Source organism: Lutra lutra, chromosome 1, assembly GCF_902655055.1.
Source record: "Lutra lutra chromosome 1, mLutLut1.2, whole genome shotgun sequence".
In the NCBI taxonomy this organism is placed as follows: Eukaryota; Metazoa; Chordata; class Mammalia; order Carnivora; family Mustelidae; genus Lutra; species Lutra lutra.
In genome coordinates, this window is record NC_062278.1 from 15280202 (window position 1) to 15294784 (window position 14583).

A 14583-nucleotide genomic window follows, 5' to 3' on the forward strand; every position below is an offset into this window, starting at 1 on the left:
AAGTTACGTAGTACAAGGGGGGGAAATAGAACAATTTAGAAGGAAGAACTCTTTTCTGACACTGAGCCAGGAGCACAGATCTTCCCTCTTAAAGCTTTACAGTCTAATCCAATGTTACCCTGGGAAAGAATAGCAGAGTAAAGAATTATTCAAAAGAACAAATCTGTGCATGTCTTCTACAAATACAGATCATGAGGTGTTTCTGAAGCTGCTTCTCCTTAGGAACCACAGCCGCCCCTGATCATGTAGTATCTTGCCTTGCACTTCCACAAAACAGTTACACTGTTAGCAAATTTTTATGGAAGTTTTTCTCCTTTTATTCCCATTAAATGTTATTCTGAAAGTTTGGTTTATTTTAAATATGAGATATTTTTAATGACATATGTTAGAGTGAAACCTTTCTTCAAGAGAAGAAAGTTGAAATTTTTATATCATTTTAAATATGAATCAGCAAAGGCAAGTAGCTTAAGCATCTTAATCTTAAGCCTTTGACTCAGGTCAGGATCCCAGGGTCCTGAGTCCCTCTCTACTCAGGGGGGAGTCTGCTTCTCTCTCTTCCTCTGTCCCTAACCCCCTCATCCCCCTTCCCCTGCTCATGCTCTCACTTTCAAATAAATAAACAAACAAACAAACAAACAAATAAATACAATCTTTGAAAAAATAAATATAAATGAACATAAGCCTCTGGATTATACTCAGCCTCAACTGTAATGGAAAATGCAAGTGGGTTAAACTTTTCTCCCTGAAACATTGCCTGAAGGGGAATTAGTTCTATGGTCATGATACTCAAGTTCACACAACTCTAAGCCCTAGTTTATTCCTTGAAGAGAACACTTCACTTTTTTAAAAAAAATTTTATTAACATATAATGTATTATTAGCCCCAGGGGTACAGGTCTGTGAATCGCCAGGTTTATACACTTCACAGCACTCACCATAGCACATACCCTCCCCAATGTCTGTAATCCCACCGCCCTCTCCCTACCCCCTTCACCAGCAACCCTCAGTTTTTTTTTTTTTGTGAGATTAAGAGTCTCTTATGGTTTGTCTCCCTCCCAATCCCGTCTTGTTTCATTTATTCTTTTCCTGCCCCTCAAACCCCCCACGTTGCATCTCCACTTCCTCATATCAGGGAGATCATGTGATAGTTGTCTTTCTTCAATTGACTTATTTCGCTCAGCATAATACCCTCTAGTTCCATCCACTTCATCACAAATGGCAAGATTTCATTTCTTTTGATGGCTGCATAGTATTCCATTGTGTATATATACCACATCTTCTTTATCCATTCATCTGTTGATGGACATCTAGGTTCTTTCCATAGTTTGGCTATTGTGGACATTGAGGCTATAAACATTTGGGTGCACATGCCCTTTCAGATCACTACATTTGTATCTTTAGGGTAAATACCCAGTAGTGCAACTGCTGGGTCGTAGGGTAGCTCTATTTTCAGCTTTCTGAGGAAACTCCATGCTGTTTTCCAGAGTGGTTGCACCAGCTTGCATTCCCACCAACAGTGTAGGAGAACCCTTCACTTCTTATTCAGAGCTTCTGTCCAGTGAATGTTCTTCATGCCCTCATTGTATGGGGCATGGGTCAATGAGCCAGGGAATGGTATTTTTTCCTCCTGGAAGTGATCTTCCTATCACATGCAGGGGCAAGTTCCAAATTTCATCTCCTTTACAAGATCTGAGGCAGCAAAAAGTGATGGAAAAGATCGGTATTGCACTGACAAGTGGGTCATCCTTGGACCACTCACATCACCACTGAGAACTTCGGAGTCTTCATCTATAAAATAAATCCCTTACAACTTACCACTCTCTTACAAATCCCCCAAACACTATATTCTAAAAACAGAACTATAACTTCTCAGAATACTGTAACCTGTTCCCAAGGACATACTAATTATCAACAGCCAAATTCCTCTTCTTGATTCATCCAAATTCTAATAGTATTGCAAAAAATAGAGGAAAAATGAAAATGCTCGCTGCCTTAGAGTTTCCCAAGCAGTGTGCAAGGGAAGAACAGCAGGAAATATTCTTTGATGAAGCAGTGTAAGGACAGCTGCCATTTTAATGTTAATCGACGTGTTGCTTCTACAATCACTATTCTGTTTTACACAAAGAACATTGAAAATGTTAACTCTACTTTTATCATTTTTAATACTGCACAGGACTTATTTGCTTTAGATCTGGAACTCTATAGGTACAGTGGTGTAAACATGACTGGGTTTCGGCTGCTTAATATTGACAACCCTCATGTGTCCTCCATCATTGAGAAGTGGTCCATGGAGAGACTACAGGCCCCCCCCAGGCCGGAGACTGGCCTCTTGGATGGCATGATGACAGTAAGTAGACTTAAAATAAAATCATTTGTGATGATTTTTTAATTCCTTAGGGTTTAGGATAGGAATTGCATATGCCTTCTATAGTGTGAGTAAAAGTATTATAACCCATGCCTTGACTTGAATGAGAGAAGAAGGAGTAAAGTTTTTAGGTGATTTGAAAGACTATGCAGGGCTACTACCAAAAACTTCTGTTTTCATCTTTCTGACCATATGTGTCTCTGACCAAAATAAATAAATAAATAAATAAATAAATAAATAAAAAGTTAACAGGAGTAGCCATCACTGTCAGCCAAATGGAGACAAAGCAGAAACCAAAACAAGGGTAATTGGAGAGAGTTTTAAGCCTGGAAGTGTGGCCCTGGGAAGAGGGGTAGGGAAAGAAGTGGAGCTTACAAAGGTGATACAGAACCATTCTGCCTCCCTCATTTCTGCTGCATCTCAACGAGTGGTGCACACATGGACAGATGCCAGGTTCACATACCGTCGGTGTGTTCACATTCTTCCTGCCTGGGTATGTACAGGAAAACCTTTGCAGAAATTGACAGTGATTCACACCAGCCATATGTCACTCTTGAAGCGATGCCAGGCCCACCTCCTGACAAGGGAGAGGTACTCTGCTGAACAGATAAATTGCCAACTGCCTCATCAGAGATCTTCTCGCTAGCATCATTTGTCTTTCGTTGTCAAACGCACCTCCCCTAGCTTTATTTCTCTAATGAAGCTCCCTGCGTGATGAGGAAAAGAGCAGGAAAAATTTTTAAAAAGCTTTCTATGTAGGAATCATGTAATCTAAAGAGAAAGATACTGGGAATGTGGGCAGGTAATAGCATTTGAAATTGGCATAGTATTTCATTCTTGTTCCCATCATCAGGAGAAGCACTCTTGCTTTTAAGATACAATTTACCGATAACTGAAAGGTATCATCTTGTGGAGAAATGAACTTGGGATTTCTTTTCTTTTTCTACCATTTTTTTTTTATGAGAAGCAAATGAATAGAAAAACATAAATGCATGAAGTTGTTCTGGATGATTCCATGTTCAAGCTCCCTGACTGTTTTTCAAACTTGAAATAACTCTTAAAGTGTACAAAGTAATCTGAGAGATAATGATGGAAAGCATTTTGATACAAATGAGCCTTGGGTGATTTGAAATATTGCTTTGAATAGGAATAAATAAAGAATATCCAGGGAAATAGCAGACCCTCTGAAAGGGAAGGGGGCAAGCTAGAGAGAGAAAGAAAAAAAAAATCAGAGACAGAAAGTTATTCTGGTATACTGGTTTTTCTCTTCTTCCTCTTGAATTTGTAATTCCAGTGAATGCAAATATGGCTCAAGCCCTCTGCCCACCCATCTTGCGTCCCAGTGAGATTTCTGTCACAGGCTGAGATCTCTAGTAATTGTTACCTGCCCTTGGTATACACCACTAAAAAAGTTAAGAGTTTGGAGCTGTGTTAACACAGATTATCGATTCATGCCAAACATTAAATATTCATCATAAGTGTGGCTTAACTTACAAAAAAAAGCATCTGCTGCATTCAGTTATACGGAGCTGACAGGACAGTTTGTACATATTCACTGAGATGAGGAAAATCATTGACAAAGGATAGAGTCACACAAGTCACACCAACTCAGGCCAGGCATGGGGTGCTGCTACTCCCCCAGGACTGTTGTTGATGGCCTGGGCAAATGGCAGTTCTACGGGCAGGAAGCATGGTAGAGCCAAGTCCCAATGATGGAAGGGGTCCTATTTAGCTGAAAGTTTACTATCGTCTTCTTACCTAAGAAAAGGATTTTTAGGCTTGTTGTTGTTCTTATTTTTATTATAAACTAAAGAAAAAGGAAATGGAGATTTATCAGAACAGAAGAGAAGATCTCACCAGGGCACTAAAAGTGGGGAGAGTAGATATATCAGGTTATGTCTATAATAGTCAAAAAAAATGGTAGAACACAACCCCCACTAGAATTCGGATCCCATAGTCATGCAGATCAGTTTCCCCCCAGTTCTACGGATATAGAATTGGTATACTTCAATGTGTAAGCTTAAGGGATACAGCATTACAGACTGACTTACATATATTGGAAAATGATCATTGCAATTAGTTTCGTTAGCATCTGTCATCTCATACAGGCACAATAAAAAGAAAATAAATAAATAGTTTTGAAATTTATCCCACGAAGTTTAATATTGACCTTTATTTACCCAGAGAGGCCATTTTGAAGTTTGCAGTTTCCTTTTGGCTTCTAGTAAAGGGGGCCAATTTTGGGATGTGAAAACTGAGTCACAATGAGTTTAAAGGATGGGTTTAAAGGTCCAGTGGAGGGTGCCTGAGTGGCTCAGTGGGTTAAGCCGCTGCCTTCGGCTCAGGTCATGATCTCAGGGTCCTGGGATCGAGGCCCGCATTGGGCTCTCTGCTCAGCAGGGAGCCTGCTTCCCTCTCTCTCTGCCTGCCTCTCTGTCTACTTGTGATCTCTGTCAAATAAATAAATAAAATCTTTAAAAATTTAAAAAAATAAATAAATAAATAAAGGTCCAGTGGACTCATCTCTGAGTCAAGAGAGCACATGCCATGTCCTCAAGCTGGGGCTCAGATCTAACAAATATTTTTTCTCAGGTTGCCTCTGTACTCAAACCGTTTTCCTCCCTACCTTCCTGATGAAAAGCCGTGCGGTTTCAATTCCAGTGGGTCTGTATTTCTCAGATCCCATGGTTCACTCTTTCTGGTGTCTCTCACTGCCTAAAACCCTCCCCTATTCACATTTGCTTGAATGCATTTCAGCAGAGAGGCCTGTGTTTCTCTCTCCCATGACCTGTTTTCCTTCACTCTGTAGCCCTATGGCCTCATATGCTATATTTTGATTTGTTTGCTAAGTGCCTTCCTCTACAAGAATATAAACTCCATGAGGACAGAGGCTTTATCTTTTCATGATATGCTTTATCTCCAGCACTGGAAAAGGCCCAGTGCAAAGCAGGCTTTCAATAAATATGTATCTAATAAGGGAACTAATGCTAAATAAATAGGAATTAAGCTTCTGCTAAGACCAAGATGTTACATGAAAAATATTCATATAACCCTGAAATAAGTCTGTAAAAGTCCAAAGAGATTTCCTATAAATAAGAAATAGGCATGTGTAGTTTAGACAGAGATTATTCTAAAGTAATAAGATTATCTTAAAAATTAGCCTAGACAAACGACTATTTATGTTTAAGTAATGCCGTTACTAGAATAGAGTTGTGTCCTCTGAAATCTTATGCATTATACCACTATACTCCAAGGCGAATTTTTCTGTTGCCCTTTATAGTTATATTTTGCATGTGCTACATACATATACAGATGCCTGTATGAATATATAATATAGAAATATAAAAAATATATGTTTAAAAATACCCATGTGTTTTTACTTTCACCTACTTATCTAATTTCCGCTATCATATTTTAACTATTAGAAATTTCTTGGAACATTATATACTAAAAATATCTTCAAATAATATTATACATGTCAAAACACATCCAAATCTGAAAATCATGTCCAAGTTGGAGTTTGGACTCCAGACTTAAGAGCCATAGATGTAATTAAAGAAAAAAAAAAAAACATTGACTTTAAAAATAGGGTTAAAATTGTGTTAATTAGGAAACCCGGTACTGAGTCAATAGAGTTCAAAAATAATGAAACTCATTATTTAAAACATCTTGAGATTAAAAAAAAGAAAATGTTTTATCAACTGAAGTGTAAATTAACACCATAGAAGTTTGGAGTAATTTTACAAAATCTACTTTTCTTTTCACTACGTTTATATTTCTCTCAGCACTTGGGCTGATTCAGTCTGTTGGCTTTTGGCAAGACGGGGATAATGGGTAGCCCATTTTTAGCCCATTTTTAGGTGGATGCCCCTCCAAATGAGAACAAAATTGTTTATGATTCAGTAGTTCATAGGAATCATAGAAAAAACACAACATTGATCTGTCATTGGCCTTCCTGTTTCTTCAAATGCATTCACAGTATCAAGTTCAGTCAGTAGCCTTATGTTACATCTGAGCATTTCCTATAATCATGATCTAAGAGGTCTTAAGTGGACCTTTGAGTGTGCACCTACGTGTCCACTGCTGCTCCAGTAATGAAAGACAATGGACTGAATGACTAAATTACTGAATAATTAAATGACATGACTAGGTTATGAAGCCTCTCTAAAATTTCTTTTCTCTGAGCTCCTTGCTTATCTGTAAATCTGTGTAATAATACTTTACAGTGTTACTTTACAAATTAAATTAGATAATATATACAAAAGCTCCAGGACATAGAATTGAATTTACTTGATGGTACCTGCTGCTATGCCAGTTTGTAGTCAATAAAGGAACAAAAGACATTCTGAAATGCAGAGGCAGAATACTTACTTGTTTACAAGAGACACATTTCTTGACTTGAGCCTGTAGCCCAAGATCGTCCCTTACCGGGGATCTGTGTGACCTTGTGTGACCAGTGGAATCACCCAGGTGTGTCTTCCAACTTCACATATGGTCCTCTTTTCCCAATTTTTCACTGTCGCTTTCAAAAGCTGAAAAATTTTTATTGAAGTAAAAATAGGCAAACCTCTGTGCCACATTTCAATGGATCTACTGGAGTTGCTGCCCTAATTACTGAATTTCTAGATTGTGAGTACTTGATTATATCATTGCTCCCTTCCCCAGACCATTTCCAACACCCAGTTTACTTGTGGGTTGCTCTTGCCAGCATCCTGGATACTCACGATGTTCACTGCCTCTCCCACCACTTTGACTCCTCAGCAGCATCAACCCCAACAAGGGAAACTAGCTAATTCATACTAAGAGACAAATTCCTGCTAGCTCTATGCTGTGGGTGAGATATTTGGATTTTAAAAGAGGAATCAGTGAAAGAATACATTTAGGCAATGATGGGGAAGGGTGTTATTTGGGAGAGCTTCTCTTTTAGAAAACTGCCTTGTCCATATCAGGTTAGTGAATATTTCTGAATCTCCAGAGAAGATGGGAAACCTATACTTTTTGCCCATTTGCTCCACAAAGACTAAGTTCTTCCCTCAATACTCTGATCTCCTCCAGTTTTTTCCGACAATGTTACATACCAGGAAGGCAGCAAAATGTAAGGAGTCTATAAAGCCAAATCCTATTAGTCCTCATTCCTAAGGGGTCACTTCTTACTGGATTGTGTTGGGTCCCCAAGACCATATTTAGGTTTGATGATTTGGTAGAAAGAGTCACAGAAATCAGAAGAGCTGTTAAACTCGTAGTTGACAATTTATTACAACAAAAGGATATAGATTAAAATCAGCAAAGGAAAAAGTTGCAAAGGGCAAAGTCCAGGAGAAATTATGTGGGAACTACATGATTTTCCCCCATAATAATTATGTGAGAACTACAGGACAGTGGTCCTGTTCCCAGGAGATTTGTATTGACCATACTTTAATCTCTGCAGCAATAATGTGGGACCATATGTACGAAGCATTGCCAACCAAGGAAACTCTCCCAAGCCTTGATGTTAGTCAGTCACATAAGCATAGAACAGCCCTGTCGCTGACCTTAGTTATTCAGTCTTTAGTCATTCCAGAGGGCAAACTGATACAGCCCAGGGCCCTAGGTGAACAAAAACAAGCATTCACCATAAATCACATTGTTAAACTATCTAGCATTGCCCATTACCCCATAGAAATACTATGATCGAGCAGAATAGTCCAAGGTCTCAGACATTATCTCCCAGAAACCAGTTAAAAATCAGTCCTTTCTTTGGGATACTGAGAGTGTGACTACTCCAGTCCTGCTGAGTTAACCATTTACTGCCCACTGTTGTGATAACTAAACTTGGTGTGAAACAGCTTTTCATATGCTTGCTTCATGATCCATATTGTTGTGAAGAGATTTTCTTAGGAACACTGAGTAATGGGGTTTCATTCAGGATTTTGGTATAAATAAAATGTGAACGTAAACACCTTCAGAAAAACAAAATCTGAAACACAGGCCAATTTCTTTTGTATTTACCTAAAATAGCTCAAAAGTTGCTGCTCAGTAAGCTGGCCTCCAGCACAGAACTAAAAAGGGAAAGAAATTCAGGGGTGGTTTATTAGTGTTATAAAATAGATAAAGACATGTCTCCTCCATCTAAGAAAACATTACATGTCAAAGGGAAGTATAGTTTTACAATAAATGGTTTTCTTCTTTGAATTTGAAAAGCACTGATCAGCCCCATGGTTTTGAGCCATGTTATTACCCAGACCAGTGTGGAAGCAGCCTTGACAAAGAAAGTCAAAATCCTTCCTGAGCCCAGCTTATGGAAAAGTCAGATCAAAACTTCACTCCTCAGCCTTCTCTATCAAATCCTTCAATTAGTCTATTAGTGAACATACATACAAATTTGTAAAAAAAAAAAAAAAAAAAAAAAAAAAAGTATATTCCACTGCTAAAATGGTCCAGGTCCCAATAGCATAGCAATTAAGAGCATGAGTTCCAAAATCTAAGTTTACATCTTGAGTTGAAATTCTCACTTGCCTGGTAAGTTAGGCAAGTTATCAAAGTTATTTCCTAAAGTTCCTTCCCCAAGTCTCCATTTTCCTGTTGGTAAAATGGGGACAACAATACCTATTTAAAGGCACGATTTCAATAATTTAAGGCAACAACACGTGTAGAATGGTTAACATGCCTGGTGCGTAGTAAGTTGTCCATGAACATTCACCATAATTGAGTATTACTGTCATTATTAAATCATCAGACAAGTATTTGCTTTAGAAGCAGCTCAGCTTCATGGTTGAGAACACAAGCCCTAGCACCAAATTCCCGAGTTCGAATTTTAATCTTCCCACCACCAGTTTGGGGACGCCAGTTAACCTGGTCATATCTTTATCCATAAAGGAGTAAAAGTTATGATAAAGATTCAGTGTTTACAAAGTATTTAGAGCAGCACCCTACATGTAATAAGAACTTGATAAAAGTCACCTATAATTATCGATTGAGTTTCAGAAAGTCTCATTCTGCCAATGGCTTGCTCTCCTTCAATACACCAAGTTAGCATAGCAGAGTAGTGAAGAACATGGATACTAGAATCAGACAGTCATGGGTTCAATCCCTGGCCAGGCAGCTGACTGGCAGAGTGGTCTTGGACTAATCACCTAATTTTCCTGAGCCTCTGTTTTCTTATCTATGAAATTGATTATACACCAGTTTGGAACTGAAAAGAGCAAAACATTTTTAAGCTTTAACAATCACCACCAGCACCACTACTGGTAGATCTAACTTCTTTATGTCAATCATATAAGTGAGATAATTTATTTTAGAAGTACATCTTAAAACCTTGGGGTTATACAGTTTTCATAAAAAATGTATTTTATTGTGAGGCATGCAATAATATCAATTCCTTCAGCAAACATTTATTAAACAACTCTAAATATCATTCATGTGCTAGCTAACTGTGCTAACCACTAAAGCATGAAGTCGAACATTTCTGCATTCACACAGCCCACATTGTTACTTAGAAACCCATATCACTATAAATGCATATGGAAAATGCAATGGTAGAGATTGCACAGGATATAGATTTAAAGTGGGGATAATCTTCGGAGTCACAGATGGTTAAAGTGTGAGATGTAGTAACTCTTACCCTCTCTTTCCACTTCCACTAAGACATGCTCTCAATAAGTGCATAGTAAATGTTGAGCAAATCAACAGATTTCTGAAAAAAAAAATGATGATCTTTGATCTATGACCTGGATTCTAGGTTTAACTCTACCAATTATTGGCTAATGTAGGACCTTACACAAGTCAATATCCTGTCTGGGGGTCAGTTTTTCTACCTAAGTAGTTTTATCTATCTGTTTTGATTTGGGGAGCTTATTGAGAATTTCAAATGAAGTTCAGTGAAAACCCTTAACTAAAGTGTTGAAGGTATTACACAATTTTATCCTTAAAGAAAACCATAGGGCAATTTTTTTAAATAAAATGCAAGAAGTCTTGTGTGAAATTTTACGAATAAGAGAAACTTCATGAGGAAGGGAGAATGAGATGCTCAACCCCCCAAAACAAGAACTACTTACACTCTCTATCAAAAAGCAAGTGCTGACAAAGGTAGGCATATTCCAAGCAAGTTACACAGGTCTGTTTTTCAAAAGGTCTTCCACAACTTGCTATTGGATTTGATTCCACAACTCAAACCTTCTTGACTAGTAATGGAAGTGGCCAGCACAAGTATCCCTATTTGGAAATTACCTATTAGTGTTGCTTGCAGTTATTATTTTCTACCAAATAGAAACAAGCAAATAAATATATAAATAGATATAAGTCCTGAGAAACAAAATCTGATATTGAAATGTGAGGTTTAGTATCTTCTAACTCAATGTGGTTGATTTTAACACTGTGCTTAACATAGAAGTTGCTCCAAAAAATGTTTGTTTCCCGAATCAAGTCTTTTGTGGCTGATGTGAGGGTTTTTGGTCTTTTTAAGAACTCAAAACAAAGCAGAGCTATCACTACAATTTACTGTGAAGTATGAGGTATTATTTTAGAGAAAAATAGTTATCAGAGAGTGAAAACTGTTCAGCTGGAGAATAAATAGCTGTTGAGATCAGACAAACAGGAGATAAGGAAGCAGGTAGAATGATTATGCCGGTAAAGGAAGGGAAACAAAGGTGAAATTGAAGATGTGGTGTGTGTTTTCCTCCACAGACCGAAGCAGCTCTGATGTATGATGCGGTGTACATGGTAGCCATTGCCTCCCATCGGGCTTCCCAGCTGACCGTCAGCTCCTTGCAGTGTCATCGACACAAACCATGGCGTCTTGGACCCAGATTTATGAACCTAATCAAAGAGGCAAGTGCTACTCATTCATGGCTCAATTGTTTCCTTAGCCATAGTGATCTGACTTGTTCATTTACTGTGATCTTCCCACATGGCTTTGTTGGACATGATATCTATAAACGAGGAGAATCCATCATCATCCAATCTGCTAGGATTTCGCTGATAAAAGTCTGTTGACCAGGAATTTTCTAGTGTGATGTTGAGAAGTTCAAAGAAGCTACCAGATCATAACATTCACCTTCCTTCATCTCAACTATGGTCTCAGTTGCTGCTGGCTCTCCTTCACATATGTTCATAAGTTCATAGGTGCTTATTCCAAGCCCCACTGAATCAAAGAGTGCATTGGCCCATCACTGCAGGGTACCAGGGATAGTTCTCACATTATCAGCCCATAATTCCAGTGGTTTCTTAAATATCACGTTGTATAGGACTGAATAGAAGAACCTCTTTGTTCTAATAATATAATAATTATTTTGCCATTTGCCAGCAAACCAGAAAAGTCCAGTCTATTCAAAACTTACCAAGTGTACTAAAAGTTTTCAAGAGTATGGGGTATTTGGTGAAGGTGAGTTTTTCATTATTACTCTGGGATCCTGGACTATCCCCTACAATTTCCTTTTCTCTGATACAATTTGACTTCTCTTCATCAGATCCTGCTCTAAGGCCCTGAGATTCCTCATATACATGTATCTTTGGTTTATCTTTGACATCAACATACACCTCAGGGTGTGTCTGGGCTTGACAAAATGAAACAAGGCTTAACTGAGTACATACACTACTCTGTGCTGCTGTTCTAATGTTTTATCTATAGGATGCAGAAATTTACCTCTCGGGTAAAGAGCATCTTTTTTGCCCTCTGCATTGGAGAAGGTTGAGTTGAGACAGAGCCATTAAAAGAAAAGAATGAAAGGATCATAGTGCAAGAGAAGAATGCCCAAGCAAGAGCAAGAAGTCCTACTTTGGGCTTCATTTCTGCTGGTCTCTTTAGCACCTACAAACCCTTTCATGGTTTGTTTAATCTGCTTCCCCATTGACAGGAGACTCCAATCCATAAGGGTGAGAACCAGAAACACAATATGCATGAGGTTTAACACTACTCAGGCTCCAGAGCAAAGCTGGATGTAGGGTATGGCAAGCAGCAAAGACTACCCTGGGTACCTGATTTAAGGAGGCACTCACTCTCATGTTCGAGTTTATAGGAGACTTTGAGGGAGTGCTTCCTTAAGTTTTATGCCCCTGAGAACCTCTCTGATCTCACCGTAGTCCTGCCATGGTTGCTTGGGTTTAATCCCAGCTCCACTAACATTTATGACCAATATAATTTACACAAGTTACTTAAATTCTTGTATCTAGATTTTCTCTTTCGTGAAACAGGAATTACACCTTCTATCTCATAGCATTATTGTGAGGATAAAAATAAGGTGTGAAGAACAACACAGAATCATAGTAAGAATCTGAGTTATTAGCTATTCTCTTACAATTGGAATAGACTGCTAATAATAGCCTCATTCAGTTCACTGAGTGTGATGCCAGGAATTTAAACCTGGCAACAACAACAACAAAGAAATTACAAATAGGCATGAAATGAAATACACTTTGTGACAGCTACACAAATCTGACATACTGTGCCTAATGGAAAGACATTGCCCAGTCTCTGCTCTCCCTACAGCAATCATGGCTAGGTCCTGATCACCTTGATCTTTAACAAGAAAACAGCTGGTTTCCTTTCATCTCCTGCCAGCGCAAGAAGAGGCAGGAGACCACATGAAAGCTTAAGATCAAACACTTGGAGCACCCCAAGGACCTTTTTGCTTGTACTCAGGTTACATAAGAAGGTAAAATTATCAAGCCACAGTTAGAGATGTTTAAAGAAATAATGAACTCCAAGATGAGGGACCACATTGAAAGCAAGAAAACATTTTACGATCTTTTACTCCAAAGAGCAAATTCCCCATTCTCAGTCTCCACAGTTGGGGGCTGAAAGGAGAGGCGGGTCATGGATTAAAAAGTTTTATTGCTCCTCTTCTTTGTCTCCTGAGTTATGGTGCTATATGCCACTTTTGGCAGGGTATAGGTACCTGCAGATATGGGACGGGCGTGACCAGGAGCAGTGTCCCAGTCTGTTGAAAGATCGCACAGAGTGAATTCTGAGACAGGCCAAAACATGCAAAAGTCAGAGAAAGTAGATGTTTCTTTCAAGGAGTACATAATTCAACAAAACTTTGCAGGCATCAGGTTTTATTAAGAAACATGAAATCAGGCGTGTGGTGCTAAAACTTCCCCGGGTCCTTTCTTTTAGTGACTCTCACTTTCTAAAGGATTTCTAATCTTTAAACAGAAATCATGTAAAGGAGCAAGTCAGCAGTTGAATTTATGGGGTGAAGATCAAATTTGTCACAGGTGGTAAATTTTCTGAGCTCAGAGATTGTTGTGTGTGCACTAATCCCTGATAACTTCACACATCATTTAGAATCAGTAAGCCTTTCAGACAAGTCTTTCAAGCTAACCATCCTTCAGTGTTTCAGGCTGACTAAAGAGGAAGAATTAAAGAACATTTTAAACCTGGTAGAGTGCATTATAGTTTCATGTTTCTGAACATTTGCTAAACAAATGTATTAGGAGATTATAAATTCCCACCCAGCAAGCAGTACCAGGGCTCCATTATACAAGTAACATTAACGTGGCACTACAGGGAACTATTTTCTCCCAAACTGGAAGATGCAGTTTTTACTATGTATTAATATAAATTAGTATAAATTTATATTAATACAAATTAATATAAATTTATATTTATAAATTTAATAATTTAATATAAATTAAATATAATATATTTATTATATAATATATATAATATAAATTCTACATAGTGAAGGAATGGCAGGCTTCCCTTGAAGCCATCCTATGTCTGAGATAAAACCTATGCTCATCAGCAGGATCTGCAGGCTCCCCAGTGATCTGGTTCCTTATCTCTTATGCCATCCCTCTCATCTCCTGCCCCAACCCCAGCACTTGCTAAACCTACTGGGGCTCCCTGAACTTGCTCCTACCAGATTCTCTTGCCTCTGGCTGGAAGGCCTTCATGTCTCAACTCAAAGGCTAGCTTCTAAGTGCTTACTTTGACTCATAAATTTTGGCTCCTTACCTCCACTATATTTGTTGTTAGACCATCATATTTATTTACATGTCCATCTCCAACCTGTGCTTTTCCAGTCTTGTTCCCCTAGTATTTGAGGAAGACTTAGCATAGAATGAACACCCAACAAGGAGATGCCAAACAAGTGAATGAACTAATAAATTAATGAATGAACAAGCAAAGGAACTGAAGAACACATGCAACATATAAGCTAGTACTTTAGGACATACTCAGTACATGAATATCATATCCAGAAACTATTTGAAGAGGCAATACCAGGATCAGCTGGACTT

The 14583-nt window shown here is 38.4% G+C and overlaps 1 protein-coding gene across 3 annotated transcripts in view; it reads left to right on the forward strand.

The window, feature by feature from the left end:
• Nucleotides 1–14583, forward strand: part of GRIK1 (glutamate ionotropic receptor kainate type subunit 1) — a 395219-nt gene that overhangs the window by 283079 nt on the left and 97557 nt on the right. For all 3 annotated transcript variants that reach the window (XM_047721195.1, XM_047721204.1, XM_047721214.1), the window contains exons 6-7: nucleotides 2173–2346; nucleotides 11026–11169. In XM_047721195.1, coding sequence (XP_047577151.1) covers nucleotides 2173–2346; nucleotides 11026–11169 — 318 coding nt within the window. The remainder of the gene's footprint in view (nucleotides 1–2172; nucleotides 2347–11025; nucleotides 11170–14583) is intronic.